At 35.2% G+C, this 16688-nt stretch overlaps 1 protein-coding gene across 7 annotated transcripts in view; it reads right to left on the bottom strand.

Moving 5' to 3' along the window:
- RERE (arginine-glutamic acid dipeptide repeats) overlaps positions 1-16688 on the bottom strand; it is a 534760-nt gene that overhangs the window by 199209 nt on the left and 318863 nt on the right. Inside the window, exon 1 of one of the 7 annotated variants that reach the window (XM_031962931.1) lies at positions 10312-11375. The exons of the other annotated variants lie outside the window; for them this stretch is intronic. Within the exon in view, the coding sequence (XP_031818791.1) occupies positions 10312-10337 (26 nt within the window). The 5' untranslated portion in view covers positions 10338-11375. Of the gene's footprint in view, positions 1-10311; positions 11376-16688 lie in introns of those variants that run through there. 7 annotated transcript variants of the gene reach the window in all.

Here is a 16688-nt window from a genome sequence, read left to right as displayed (position 1 = left end):
ATGAATAGAAGATGGACTACAGTGAGGAAAGAATCAAAGAAGGAAGACCAAGCAGCAAGTTAAAGGTTTATCAGGGGTCCTCAAACTTTTTAAATAGGGGACCAGTTCACTGTCCCTCAGACTGTTGGAGGGCCGGACTATAGTAAAAACAAAAACTTTGTTTTGTGGGCCTTTAAATAAAGAAACTTCATAGCCCTGGGTGAGGGGGATAATTGTCCTCAGCTGCTGCATCTGGCCTGCGGGCTGTAGTTACATTAAGGTGGTGGCCAGGCCAAAGGAAAAAGGAAAGCTTTCATGGGACATGTTATGAAGATAAAACCAACAGGCAACAACAACAGATTGGATATATACAGGCAGTTTTCAAATGAAGAAAGTTAACCAAAAGGAAAAAAAATGCTTCAAATAACTAAAAATTAGAGAAATGAAAATTAAAGTCCAACACCTGTCAGGCTGGTGAATAAAAACAAAAATAATAAATTTAGAAGGGTCAGGAGGAAAACAAGAATCTAACAATAGCTGTGAATTGGTAAAGCCATTCTGTAAGCCAATTTCCAACTATGCCTAAGAGATATATACCCCAAAGAGATCAAAGAAAAAGGAAAGCTCCCACACGTACAAAAATATTTATAGAAGCTCATTATATGGTGGTAATAAACTGGAAACTGAAAGGGTACCCATCAATTGAGGAATGGTTGCAGAAATTATAATATATTAATGGGAAGGAAGAAAGGGCAAGAGGGAGGAGGAAGGAAGGGGAACAATTTCAGAGAACTCTGAAATGAGACATGTATGAAATGATGCAGAAAGAAATGAACAATCAGAAGAAAAAATTTACATAACAATAACTTTATAAAAACAATTTTAAAATCTCAGAATTCTGATCAATGCAACAGAAACAGATTCAAGATGCAGAATATGACATAAATTTGTGGACATAGTATACTAATCTATTTTGCTTAAATATGTGTATTTGTTAGAAGGATCCTGTGGTTTCTTTTTCATCCTCCCCCCCCCCCCCCACAGGAGCAAGAAAAAAATAAATGTGTTAATTGAAAAAGAGATTTTAAAATATATTTAAAATCATTAAACTTCATTTCAGTGCCCATCTCCTGAAACAAGAAATGTAAAACTGTAGAAAATATAAATGGAGAAATGAAATCACAGTTCTTTCAAAGAATCCAAGTAATTTCAATGCCTCTGCCTCTGCATGTCTGTGTTTCTGTCTGTCTCTGTGCAGTCTGTATCTCTGTTTTATTTATAAATGCTGAGTCATTACTCAAGATTTTTTTTCAGTCACAACAGTACAGTTAAGAATAATGTCAAGACCTTTAACTGGTGATAAGGGTATTTCTCTGGATTGTCACGGAGGACCACAAAGCCTATGGAATTGCTTTGCAATCAGAAAGACCTGAGTTTCAATGTGCTTCTGACCCATTCTGGCTCTTTGACCCTAAGCAAGTCACAATGACTCTCATGTCTTGAGTAATCCTTTAAAACTATAAACTTGCAGAGGAGGAGCCAAGCAAAAAAGGGTCAAGATAATCTCCTCATCAAAGTTCTCTATGTCAGTGGTGCCAAATTCAAACAGAAAGGGATCCCTGCAGGCAGTTTATTAATTTAGAAAATCATTAACATTATCTGTGTTGTACTGTATTTTAACTTATTTTGTTAAGCATTTCACAATTATATTGTAATCTGGTGGACCACATTGCAATTTTGAAGGCCTTGAGTATGAAACCTTTGACCTATATTACTGAAACCACAAGTCCAGTACTTATTCCTTATGTAAATAATGCACTCCAGGAGGTTTTGTTTGTTTGTTTGATAGATGAAGCAGAAACCTGAAGTCTACAAAATCTTGCTGTGGAGACTAAAACATTCAGCATTTCTAGAAGGCAAATTATATTGCTAAAGAAGCAATTACAGTAATAATGGTAAGTCACTTTTTTATTCAGTGTCCCCCCCTCCCCAAAAGAAAAGTCTCAATACTCCATTTATGAAATCTGATACAAAAGAAACTGATGCAACAAAGCAGTATCCATAGCAACAACAACTTAATATTTCAGTCCTCTTCAGCTGCAGTGGATTAAATAAAATGACAAGATGTTCCCTTTGAAAAGTAACCTGTTGCCATAGAAACATTGTATTCTATGAAGTAAACAGAGACTGGACAGAAAGGATCTGGAAGCCTGCAATTGAATAACAAAAAGGCAGAAGTGTCCATAGCAATATAGAAAACAGGAGCACTAATCCAAGAATGGTTTCTTATGAAGAACCTTGAGACAGGGAATGGGATGAGAGCTTGACTCACCTTTTCAATAAAGGATTAATGGGGGAAATGGGCACTGTCATCAGAGAAGAAGCAAAATGAAGACACAAATCAGAAATCAATCGAGTATTATCTGTTGAATCTTTATTCATTGTTCACTCAGGATATCATATAATCCTGAAGGAATAATAGAATTGCTTGAGCAGAAGATCCCCATACTACATTTTAAAGAGGATGAGCATGGCCAAAAATTTTATATATGAAAGGAAGCTTACAACAGGTCTTTTAGGGCTGAACATTATACTTCAGGTCACTTTATCCAACATTCTTATTTTATAAATAAGGTCACAAAAGCCCAAATGAATTAAGTAACATGTTTTTAAATCAAGACCAAAACAATGAGATCATAGGCCTGAGGAAGTTATGAGCAAAGCTAAGAGTGCAGCTACTATCTCATTCCATAATCCAGGGATCTTTCCACTGTGTCATCTGGACTCAGCCAGAGCTGAAAGAAAATTTATCTAAAGTGGATAACTACGGGATGGAAAAATGGGATTATAATCCAGAAAAGCCATCCCGTTACATCTAGAGATATGATCTGCTAAGTAATACTTTGGCTTGGTTTATTCAAGCCAGAAAAAGAATCCTAAAGACAGAATAGCTACTGGGAACAAGATGAGTAACTAGAGTAAATTGTCACCCCTGCTCCATGATGGGAACACTGTATGATGGAAGACACTTTGTAACTGCCATTTCTTCTATCTCAAATACCTGGTTCTTAAACTGCAAGTTAGATCTTCTACAACAGGCTGGTACTGAGATAGCTGTAGGACTGCTAAATGCTATCAAGAAAACAATATTCTATAAATGATATTTTATTATTTGCACAAGATTTACTATGAAGTCTGCTAGATTTAGTATCAAGAGTAACAAGTTCATTTAAAAAGTCAAAAACATCGACAGTAATCTTGTTAAGAGTGATCAGAACCATATCTACTCAAGGATGAGGTTAAGTCTAGGAGGGAAAAAAAGGACATTAATAAAGCTATTCTTCATTCCATAAATAGTCCTATAGTGAGGTAATAAGAAAAGTTTTCCTTTTCAAGAAGTCACTAAGAACTCAAATGTATGTTAAAAAGGACTTCAATCTTATCATCTGAGTACCATGATGGAAAAGTTTTTGTAAAAATGTTATTCATGATAAAGGAAAGGAATAACAAAAGTGTCTAAATTTCTGGATGAGTCAAAGCTCATCCAACATTAAAGTGTTCATAGAATCATGCAAATAATGATTTAATAAATGTCTGAGAAGATGACAGAGCTAAGACATGATTAAAAGCATTTTACAAATGAGGAAACTGAGAAAAAGAGATTATATCATTTCCAAGATCACAAGATAAATTAGTGCCACAGGCAACATAAGAATATGGAGTCTAGGTCCAACTTTATATGATGGGAAAATACATAAAGATGTCTTACATCTGCTTGAGGATATGTGAATTTATATCCATACAACTCTACAGATCTACTGAGAAATTAACTGCAAGAATCTCAATGGTGATTATATAACGTATTCAACGTACTTTTTTAAGCATAAGAACAAAAGGGAAGAGAAAGGAAATAGGAAAAACGAGTCAGAATAAAGGAGAATATAACATATCCATGACACACTAGATCAAGAATAGTCACCATCAATATGCAAAAATATTTTCTAATATTTTTCTCAAACTAATTATCCTAAATCTTGGTTGGATCTATCCTACTTTGTCCTGTGTTCCATTTAAGAAGCCAGAGTCATGTCCTGATACCAAAAGGGTATCAATTAAGGGCCCAGGGATAGAACATCTAATCTGTTATTTGAATAATAATTTAATTTCAGAGTGACTAATTATCAAAAAATTAATGATCAAGAAAGATGCACAATATCTTATGAACTGATATTCTAGAAAAGAAAGGAAAGAAAAACAACCCTCTACAATCAAGAGGCTTCAAAGTTCTGAAATAACGCTGCTATACTCAAATATAATTATATAAAACTTGGGTGGGGAGGGGAGAATCCGAGTTCCATGCTAATCCAGGGTAACTGCCTATGTTTCTGGATTTTTCTACTATTTGTGGTTTGATCTACTAATGGTAATAAACTAATGTCTTCTAAACCAAAATGATATTTTCACTCTCACAGTGAGGAAGGCTGATTCCTTTGAAAATCTTTCTGCAGGTTTTCTAAAATAGGGGAGTAGTGAGTAAGAGAAGGGAAGGGAATTCATTCGTACATCACCTACAATGTGACAGGCACAGTGCTAAGTGTTTTTTAAAACTTGAGATGATCTCATTGTATCTTCACAACAACCTTGGGAAATAGATGCTATTATTATTCCCATTTTATAGATTCAGAAACTATAACCAGAGATCAAATGACCTGTTCAAGATCACACAGCTAATAAACATCTGGGGTTGGATTGACTCTAGGCAAAGAGCACTATCTACTGTGCAACCGGTTACCAATGCTGAGATAAATCTTCAACATTTATAGAGAGAATAAATATCTTTTCTACTACATACCACAAAAAATCTAGGACTAAATTTCCTGCTGGGAGGTCCAAAGAATTTATTTTCAAAAACCTGATTACCCCCATACATCTCTTCAGTGGAACTATGTGAAGAAGGAGGGAGAAAGACAATGTCAAGTATAGCCATCACTATGCAAAACAGTTTTGAGTGAGAATGGTTTGTGTGTACAAGTATGCACACATGCATGCATACATGGATACATGACTAAACACATCACACTTGCAGGTACTGTAAGAAAATTTTTTTCTTAAAAATAATTTTGAGAAAAGGATAATGATGTAATACTTCAGAAGAATGTGGTCAGCAACTGTATTTTCAGATCCCATGCGTTAGTATTAGTATCCTTTTTATGAAATAATTTTTTCTTCAGTTCCTAAAGAAATTCTCCCTACATGAGCTATCAATGTAATCTACTAGAGAGTAATGTAAGTGAAACTTACCAACAAAAATTCCAGGAAAGACCTGAAAATTTACTATTTAATTACGGACTTTAAATCATCCCAAGTGAAATTATTTGGGTGACTTTAGACTCAGATCCAAAGAATCACAGGATTTATATGTGAGCAAATTCACCCTCCCTTTTTTATGTTAATTTTGTACCGAATCTGCAAACCAGTCAAAGTTCCTATATCATCATACTGTGATTAAAAACTCTATAAACATGGTCAAATATAAACTCCATTATGGCAAAGGGCTATTTATATGGTAGACCAGAAAGTAGAATAGCACCAACCTCATAGGCACAACGTAATAATAAGTATCTGTCAACCTGAAAATGACTAATTTTGACTAACAATATGACTAATTTCAAAAAACAATGTTATAAGGCTGTCACTCTACTTTCCAGGAAGCTCTAAAATCCGTCTCAGAGACATTTTTGTTGTTATTCAATAGTATTCCTATTCCTATCACACTGGTTTATGTGCTTCTTCTCTCACATGACAGTCTATCATTGCTATTGCCCTGTTCCTTCCATGTCTGAAATATCTTTTTTTTTTCTCATGCTCACCAATTCCCTTCAAAACGTATTTAAAGTGATACCTACTATAAAAGACCTTGCAGGATTTCCCAGCTGTTAGTGTCTACTTCTCTCCTAATTTATTGTATTTTTCCACATGTATGTATACACACATATGTGTATATGTTTTCTAATATTGTACTATGGTCAGATGCTTGCCCAAACAGAATGCAACATCCTTGAAAATAAGGCTATTTTCATGCTTCTCTCTGTATGCTCAGTGTAAAATTAAGCACACAGACAACGGAAATATTCTAACCAATCAGAATACTTAAGGGCTTCCAGATTATGTCATTTGAGGATAAATTAAAAGAGTTAACTCAGAGAAGAAAAGATTCTCTCCAGTAATTAAGGACAATCATGTAAAAGACATGCCATTGGTATAATGTATAGAAGTCATGAAGAGATAAATTTTAGCTCAACATAAGAAAAAATTTTCCATTAATCATTTCTCTCCAAAATTACATGTTGTCTTATCTTAAGAAGCAATGGCTTCCTCTTTCACTATACGGCTTTAGGCAAAGGCATTAGCCTTTTTATATAAAGTTATTTTTTATATAAGTTATTTTCAGAAATTCTAGGTTAAATGATGGTTTAACTGTATGCTCCATAAAGTTCCTACCAACTTCAAAATTCTGTGATTTCACAAAGAAATCCCCAGATCATCATCAAATTTCATTTTCCCCAGTAATATCTACTTCTCTTCAGGTCTTAACCAGATGCAGGTCTGTGATCCTATTTTATGGGATATATTTCACCTCCTTATAGATGAGAGAAGAACAATTCAAAGCAGAACACAGCAATGGGAAGCAAAAAGGGATTGAGATTGGATAAGGAACAAATATGATAATCATATACAGAGTAAACATGGGCTGAATAGAATAATTTTAGATTTGTTCAAGACAGCTCAAATCTATTCTACTTCAAAGATATGAAATACAGTAGAAGCAGGGGAAACTGAAAGGAAAATACAGCAAAATTTTTATTCCTTTTATTTTCCAAATGCTGATCTGTATTGTAACCAGATGTAAAAAAAGTCAGTTTAAAAAAAAAAAAACTATTTCTTAACAGGGAAACAGAAGAATATAAAATTGGAAAAAAAAAACATAACTATGGATATAATCGAAATATAAGCCTGTATTATTACCATATTCAAATATTATTTATCCATCTCATCCTTCGATGCCTTGTAAAAATTGTAATAGCCAGATTCAAAAAAGTAAAGTTTTAATTCTTCTCAGATTAAGAAATTAGATTTATAAAAATCTTTTAAAAAATGTAATTTTATAAAATTTTAATTTTACTTATAAATTAAATAGCAATGATTTCAATTAAGTTAAGAAAATATCAAAACACTATAATATACAAAGCATTTGTTTCTACAGACAGAAAAATATTCATAAGAAACGGGGTCTAAATCAAAAGAACCACCAACTTCCTACATACAATTTCCATGCCACCCCTGACCTTTGTATCACAACTCTACACTTAGTACACCGAAACAAGCAAACAAGATTTAATCCAGAAATATTAAAGAGCCTGATGATATTCCTATTCTGTTTCATTTAGATATAACCATTTATATTGTAAGAAAAAATATATATTAACAAGAGACAGATGTAATAACTAGTTGATTTAAAATACTTCAAAGACAAAGAGTGGCTCTGAAAATAGTAACTATATACCAGATGCAAAGTCCTACATCCTCCCAATTCAAAAAGTTATGAGATCACTAAATCTCAAGATAGGACAGGAGTTCAAAAACCATTTGATTGCAACCCCAAACTGAACCAACTTCTAGAGCAGAGTAGCCATGCAGTTGTGAAATATTTGTTTGAAGATGTTTAGAACAAAAAGTGGACTCTATCTCCCAAGACAATTCATCCACTTTTAAATAGCTGTAACTCATATGAAGATCACACAATAAGCCCTAAATATGTCTCTTAAAATTTTTGTCTACTGATTCTAGATTATTAGTGAAAAATAATTTGCTTTAGGCCAAAATTGGGTGAAAGTAGCAAGAACCATGTAACAACATTCTCAAATAGAAATTTAAAGATTAAGCAAAGTCTGCATTTTAATCACCAAATTTATTTTAGTATTCATTTTAACAAGAGCTTAAGATACTTTATTTGCTGTTGGTATTTTAACTTTACCATTTCTATTAGTAGTATTTTAGATTGTGATTGGATTTAGTATAGCTCATCAGGGCTTAAGGGGACCAGTGAAATATACGAGTCTTGAGTTCTTATGGCTTCAATCTTCATGGTGAATTTGCTTATCCTCAAGTTCAGAAAAAGAAGATACTGGCAGCTTAGCAATATAGGTCTTCCTGGAATCAATATTCCATAACAAGAAAAGAAAAGCTCTTAAAAAAAAAAAAAAACTCAATTGTATCACAATTCTACTCTTTAAAATGGACAAGCTTATTATGAAACAGAAAGAAAATATCTTATCATGTTATATTAACACACCTTTCTGATTCAGCTCCAAATGATGATCTCCCAGAGCCTAAGACCCTCAAGAGTAACTTCAAAGATCTGAACAGTAAGTCTATGCTGCAGTGCAAGTTGCCACCAAAATAAAACATCCCACCTGAGACACAGATGATGGAACAGGAAGAAACTGAAGTTCCTCAAGTTTCTCATTAACGATCTGACTCCCTCAGATAGTTTTGGTTTGGGGACAGAGGTATGAAGAAGAGAGGCTAATAGGAGATATACACATATTTTTAATGCATTCATTGCTTCATCCTTTCAAATATAATTCTGGTTGAGTATCTAGTCTCATTGTAAAAAATCTCTTCTGTGCAAAGTTGAGAACATACCTCTCCACTACTAGGTAGAGGACAAGGACACCATTAATTGGTTTTGCTAAATTGTTTTTCTTCAATATAAAGAAGGGAAATAGGGATGAGATTTCCATTAATGACTGTAAAATCAAATTATTTTTTAAACTATTTCAAAGCTCCAATGTGGCTTCATGATTTTTCCATCATTTCCAAATATCCACCTAGAGGCAGAGAACTGAACATAGGAATTTAAAAGGGGGGAGGGGGCGAGAGAGAGGGGGAGAGAGAGAATCACTAAGATTATCTTTTCTCTCTAAAACAATTCAAATAGAGGTCTACAGATACCAATGCTCAAAGAGACATTAAGTCTATATCTCTTCTGACTAAATACTAGAACTAATCTGACAAAAATGATTCAGAGAAATCTCTAAAAATCTGGCTAAGGATAATATGAAGAAAGCTAATTGACATGCAAAATAATTTATCACTATGACTTCTAGAAAGCAAAAGATCCCTTCTGAATAAGGTTCTACCCATGTCTCTATCTTTCTGCCAGGACATACCTGGGCTTTTACTTGCATAAAAACTGCAAGAGAAATGGTAATATTCAGCTCTTATTTTTTTCTACACCTCACATTTTCTTCTACTATGAAGGAATGATCACCTAGACCATCACCATGTAAACCAATTTATCTGATGACTAATAAACACAAAGCAATTTATTTTATAAACTCATGGAATCTAGGGCTACTGCAGTACACTGCAAAGAACAGCGAATTTGGAGTCAGAAGACGTCGAACTAATGTCCCTATTCTTCCCCTCCCTAATGTGTGACCTTGATCAAGTCACTGTTCTTTTCTGGGCCTCAATTTCCTCATTCAAGAAATAAAGGGCTGGGTTATTTCTAAGATTCATTCCTGCTCTAAACACCTATGACTTTAGAATTGTCAAGCATTTCACCCCATCTGTGTCTGCCTACCAAAGCACAGACACATATAACAAATAAAGTTGGCCTTAAAGGAAACTGACAATTGTGAAATGGCATTGTTGAAATCCTACAACTGTTTGCTTCATCTGAGTAATAGCTGAGGAACAAAACGTGCAGCTCTGTTTCTATATACTTCAGAAAAATATCACAGGAAACTATAATTTCCCCTGGGAAAAGATATTCAACCAAAACAAGTTTCCACCCACCTTCCAAGTAACCAATAGCGGACTACTTAACATCCTCCCTAAAATATTGTCCCAGCAGTCTCTCAAAGGCCCAAACATTCCTTAATAGCATCCTGCAGATCAGACCTACAAGCTCCTTGAAGGCAGGCAACAAACCTGGACCCATGCCTACTGAGTAATTGAAACCATAACAAGAGGCAGGGGAAGGAAATAGGGGAATAGAGAGGAGGGAAGGAGGGAAAGAAGGAGAGATTCATATGGCCTCTTTACAGTCTGCATTTGTTCCATGCATCTCTGAACAGGGTCAGTTCTTTCAAGCTTGCTCTTCATGCATTAAGAAACAACCTGCATAGCTAGGCTGGTCTACATTAAAGATTCTTAGGAACACATGCATTATGAATAATGAAATGATTTCATAAACATTTTCAGAAGTCAGAAACAGCAGCAAAAGCCATCCCGGTTGGGTGAGGCCAGAGTAAAGTAGCCTACCTGCAGGGGCTGAATGGATCATCCATGACTTAACAGCCGCTCTTGAGGTTCTAGCTGTATTTCTGAACCTCTACTTACTGCAAAAACTCTGCCTTTTTCTACTCTAACAACTCAAAATGGAGGCACATGCAGTCTGAGAGACCTCAGAGAGCTTTCACTGAGCTTGTGCTATGACCTAAGCCTTCACGCAGAACGCAGAAACTTCCCCCTCAGACTGACAGGACTGAGCATGTGCTGTGACCCTCCCTCATCCACACACTGTCTCTCACCGCAATCAATCTCAACCCTGCTGTTTCCGTAAATAAAGCACAGCCAGCAGACTCTGCAGCTTCTCCCTGCATACCAAGCTAGTGTGCAGGGAAGTGGGGCCCCTCTGAGGGGTTTTAAGACAGCCAACAGCATGGGGAACATTCAACTCAGTAACAGAGGCTCTTCTGAAATCTGCTGTTGGCAGAGCAATGGGGACAGTAGATTGGGCAGTTGCAGCAATCAAGAGACATTTGAAACAGAGACCATCCTAATTTTGCAAAATCCATAAGAATCAAAAGTACACAAATAGATCAATTTGCCCTAGCTTTTTTATTACTTTTACCTGTCAATAACGAAGATCATAGGACATTTCAAAAGGTTTTAGTTAATAATCTACATAAAAATCCAGCCAACATTTTTTCAAAGGCTTTTGAGAACTTCTAATAGCAATTCTAATTGATGTAGTTTGCAAGGTGCTCTCCTTAGATTAGCTAGTGAGGTTGGCAGAACAAATATTTTACAAAGAACAAAGGGATGCTCTATTTAGTAACTTGTCCTTGATTTCCGGAATTTAGCAAAGGACCACACAACTTAGGCAAAGCTTACAGTGCCAATGAAGCCAATACAGTCAATAAAATAAAAGCTTAAACTAATATCCCTACCGGCCAAAGAGATCTGCAAAGATGTTTTGTCTGATTCTCAAAAATGATTTATGAGGTAGGTGTTATTAGGATGCACATTATGCCAATGAAGAAACTGAAAGAAGACTTGAACCCAGGTCTTCCTAACTGCAAATTCAGCAGCAATTTCATCCACTAAACCTGACTGTCTATTCAATATGACGGTCCAAGATCAATGTGGATTGCATTTGCTAGCATACTGAATAGTAATCAGTGTTAAATTCACTATCTCAAAAGTTGAGTTTCCTCTGATGCAGAAAATACAGAAACAGAGAACAACATAAAGATAATGACAATATCTAACATTAATGCAGGGCCTAATATATGCTAGGTACCGTGCTAAGCTTTTTATAAATATTACCTGATTTGGTCCTCACAATAAACCTCACAAATAAAATGGTAGATGCCATTATTAGCCTTATTTTGGAAACTGAGGCAGAGAGATAAAGTGATATACTTAGGATCAAACAGCTAGTAAGCATCTGACAACAGACATGAACTTAGTTCTGGCCTGACAAAGGGCCAGTATCTAGCTGCCATATTGTACTACTGTCATATATTTCTAACTCCAGGTCCATAACACTATGCAAGGGGCCACCTGGTTGCTTCAACCCCCAAAAAAGAGACCTGAGAGACATCTCAAGAAATAAATGAATGGTATGTCCCAAAGCAATCTGCTTCTGAGTCTTTCTCAATGAGTGATTAAGAGCAAAATTATTCAAACCTCATCTTCTATCCATTAAGAGCCCTGCCTTATATTTTAGTGGGGGAAAAAAATGCTTCTACTTCTCTGGCCACCTCATCTCACTTTATCAAGATGTGAGGCCCACATTTTTAATTCACTACATCTCATATGAGAAAGACCTTCTTGCCAAAGCAAAACCCTTCATGAACAAGTAATCTCATTCCATCTTATCTACTGAAGCAGATTGTCCCTTCTATCATTCCCACATATTCAATCTCTCCCTGTCTACTTATTATTTCCCTACAACCTGCAAACTTTCCTATCTCTCTCATTTTCACAAAAAATTCTCACTAGAAACTTTATTTCCACTTGTATTGAACCTCTTAATTTTTTGTGGCTAAAATCCTGGAGGATGTCAAGAACTACATATACTTCAATTTCTTTCCTTTCACATTATTTTTTAAAGTTATATATGTACATTCATTTTACATATTTCTATATGAATTATGTTAGGAAAAGGAAAAAAGAGAGAAGAGGACTATAAGGGAAAAAAAAGGGGGGGGGGGAGGTAAAAATCACATTCAGTCTCCACAATTATCTCTCTCTGGACACAAATGGCATTTTCTATCCAAAGTTTATTAGAATTGTCTTGGATCACTAAATAGCTGATCATCAACACTATCTTGCTGTTACTGTATACAATGTTTTTCCCAGTTCTGCTCACTTCACTCAGCATCAGTTTGTGTAAGTCTTTCTGGGTTTTTCTGAAATCAGCCTGCTCGTCATTTCTTATAGAATAAGAATATGCTTTCAAATACCATAACTTGTTTAGTTGCTACAAACAGTTTTGTACATGTGGGCCCTTTTCCCTCCCTCTCTCTCACATTCTTCTTAACAGTGAAGCTTCTGAGCTCTATTCTTCCACTGAAATTGCTCTCTCTAAAGTTACTAATGACTGGGAATTGTCAACGGTCAATTCCTCTCTGTGTCCTTTGACAGTGTTAATCCCATTCTCCTTGAAACTCTCTTCTCTAGTTTGTACTGACACAGCTCTCTTCTAGTACTTTGCTTACTTTTATGTTGTTATTTTTACTCATTTCAATGAACCCATTTGAGGTTTTCTGAGCATAGACTCTAGAGTGGTTGGCCATTTCCTTCCCCAGTTCATTTTACAAAAAAGGAAACAGAGGCAAACTGGATGAAATGACTAGTCCAGAGTCACTCAGCAAGTAAGTGTCTAAGACTGGATTTGAACCCACGAAGACAAGTTTCCCCTGACTTATCTATTCACTGCTGCACCTAACTATCCAACAAAAAGGAATTTCTGGTTTTTGCTTACTTTAATGACCATTCTTGCACATCATCTCCCAGGTACACAACTTCTTTACCTCTGGCTTGCTTGAAGCCCTGCATAGCTTCTATAGGAAGACTTTCCTTACTTGATCCTTTCCATCCCACCCATTAATTCTGGTGCCCATCCTCTGTAGGTTATCTTTATTTTATCCAGTACACAGCTTGATTATATGTAGTTGTTTTGTATCTTGTCTCCTCCCAATATACTATGAGCTACTAGAAAGTTAAGAAGTGTTTGCAACTTTCTTTGTATTTCTAGCATTTAGCACAGTGTCTGGAAAATAGGAGGCACTTCAAGTAATTGACTGATTCATCCTCACTTAACATCTCATACTCAGTTTCATTACTTCTAAAGGCATAATTAAAAATATTTTAATAAAGGATAATACCCGAGTACTGAATAAACAAGAGCAATATTAGGAAAAAAAAAAACAAAAAAGCATAAATATAAAATTATTTTTAAGCTAAAATGTATAGGATAAAAAATAATTTCCAATAAGAAAAAAATGACCTGAGATTCCTTTTACTTATTTTAAAAGACATATTTCTGAAGTAGCAACATTTTCTTCATTTTTAAAAAAAACAAGGTGTGGAGACAGGAGAGAGATCAATGATGAGTGTGGCCAGAGAGACTCTAGTTGAATCATGAAGTCAGCTCAAGGTTGCAAAGGATTTGAAAAAGAATGAAAGGAAAAGATAGTGATGTAATCAGGATGGATAGCATTTTCTAGGAGTTTAACTGAAAAGGCAAGGACAGATACAGAGACAAAGCTAGGGTAGGAGGATCTTTTTTAATGATGGAAGATGTGTTAGCATCGTTGTAAGCACCAAGAGTTAGCAGACAGAGAAGTTTAGAGAGAAAAAGATTTTAGAAAAACAAACACAGCAGAGTAGGATGTGGGTCGAGAAGGATTGGAGGGCAATCTACTACAGAAGACAGAAAGGGAAAGGATCCCTTTAAGGGTAATGAGAGGAAATACAAGAGTTTGCAAGTACAAGAGCTGGTACTGGCAAGAAGGGATACTTTTCCACACAAGATAGAAAGAAAAGAAGAGATACTGGGGAAAACTGAGTGATATAAGAAAGAAGATGACTTGTTATTGGTACAGTATGAGACTAGGCACTCAGCTAAAAGTAATGTAAAATGTAAGAAGAAAAGGATGGAAAGTTTAGAAAAGTACACAGTGCAAAAAATGATTGTTGTTTGTCTTTCACTCTCAAAAAGTTCTATGACATCAGGAAGGTGCCACCATGACATGCAAGTGAATTGGATTTAAAGGAGGGAGGGCTATGTAAAGTCCCCAGCCTCACTTTCCCCTCCAGAACCATCTGGGTTTAGTAGCCAGATAGAGATTAAGATGCTTGGAGACGGCCCTGGATGAAATGGGAGACATTGGCCTTTTTAAGCTAAGGTGCAGGAGTAATATCTTGAAGGAATTAAGTGATGTTGAAGACATGAAGGTGAGGGAGAAAGAAAACTTGGAGAATTTAAAACAAATGCTGTCCATATTTTGTGTATCGAGTACAAAAATAAACTGATTACAGAGAAAATGAAAGATTAGTTTTACTAAACTAAAAGCCTAGATTAGATTAGACATAAGATTAAATAGCATGAATTGGTGATGGATTCATCAGAACAGATTCATGACCTCTCCCAATCCAATTCCATAATAGTAACAATAGCAATAGCAATACTAACAGTAGTAATAGGTTGCAAAGGGTATTACCTTATTTGATCCTCACAATAACCTTTGAAAAGCTAGGTGCTATTATTATTCCCATTTTAGATACTAGGAAACAAACTCACAGAGGTTAAATTATTTGCATGGCATTATATAGATAGTAAGAGTCAGATGCTATATTAATACTCAGATCTTCCTGTCCAAGTGCAAGGATTCTATTTACTTCACCACCAAATTATATCAGTATGTTTAGCAGCATGTAAATAGCACAAAAGGAATAGATAATTGTACTATTCCATGATTGGAGTTTAGCAAGACATAATGAATAATAACAGGACAAAGGGATTTGAAAGTAGAAAAAACATCAGAATTCAAATGGTTCACTAAGAGGTCAAAAAAGAAGGCAACTAGTGAAAGGGAAATGATATGTGTTAAAGAAGAAAGAAGTTGTCAGAGTGTACATCTCAATGAAAACACACACACATTAGAAGGGACAGAGTGAAAAAGGATTTATCAAATGTTATATTCACATAAAATAATTTCAGAATTCATGAACATGAAATGTAACATTTGTGAGTGATGGCAAGAAGAAAAGCACACATGTAGTTCTCTGTATATAGTTCATGAGATCCTATTCCTTGATGTCAAAAAAAAAAAACAAACAAAAAAACAAAAACCCAAAAACCCAGCTTTTCTTCCTGTGTGTTTCCTTATCTGAATACAGGTGACCAAACAGGGACCCTACAATATAACAAGAGATTCTAACCTTGGCAGCAACCATAGCTTTAATACCTTGGGAGCTACGGGACATAAGCCTTGGATGCCAACAGGAGTGGCATCTGAAACAACTTTTCGAAGATGAGCAAGAGAGAGCAAATGAGACCAATCACTTGCTAGAAGGAAGATATGAATTGCTTAATAAGTGAATTGCTTAGATGATAGAGAGCTGAAGTGAAATACCTGTCCAATTAGCCCACAAAGTGTTTCCAAATATAATGTCTCCTGAAAGAAAATAACAATTTTGTGGTATTATTTGATGTTTTAATTAAGTATCAATATGCATTTCTGGGGTATAAGAAACAGGTGACCTCTACCTAATATACCATACTTTGACATTGAATATGTTTCTTTTCTTTTCTTTTTTTTTTTTTTTTTACTTTTTTTTCCCCTGAGGCAATTGGGGTTAAATGACTTCCTCAGGGTAATACAGCTAGGAAATGTTAAATGCCTGAGGCCAAATTTGAACTCAGGTCCTCGGGACTCCAGGGCTGGTGCTACATTGAATATGTTTCTAAGAAAGAACCCTGTTAATATCCTTTAGGTAGATCGTAGACAAAAGACATCCCAAAACTTTAAGAAATATCCCTTGGAGTGGTAGCATAATGAATCATAGTATACATGACAAAATACTGACACACCACTTTGGGGTCAGGGTTCTCCAGGATATATTCTAATCTATTTGAACTTTAAGAGGAAAGCATACCTCTACTTGCTGGGTTGAGGGTCTCTGAAAAAAAAAATCCTATTTCATTGGAACAAGAGGTTTGGTAATTGTTAATGCTGTAAAGTTACCCATGTATATATCCTGTAAATAAAAGGCTATTAAATTAAAAAAAATCCATTTAAAGTCCCGAATTCCATTTTAATTTTTTTTAAAAAAAACAAACCCTTTGTTAAATTTTTTAAAAAAACTTTTATGAAACAAAGGTGAATTTTAAAAATTTTAAC

The sequence above is a fragment of the Sarcophilus harrisii genome, chromosome 3 (assembly GCF_902635505.1).
Source record: "Sarcophilus harrisii chromosome 3, mSarHar1.11, whole genome shotgun sequence".
NCBI classification, from domain to species: Eukaryota; Metazoa; Chordata; class Mammalia; order Dasyuromorphia; family Dasyuridae; genus Sarcophilus; species Sarcophilus harrisii.
Note: the sequence above shows the minus strand (reverse complement) of the source record. Positions and strands in the feature narration are given on the sequence as shown.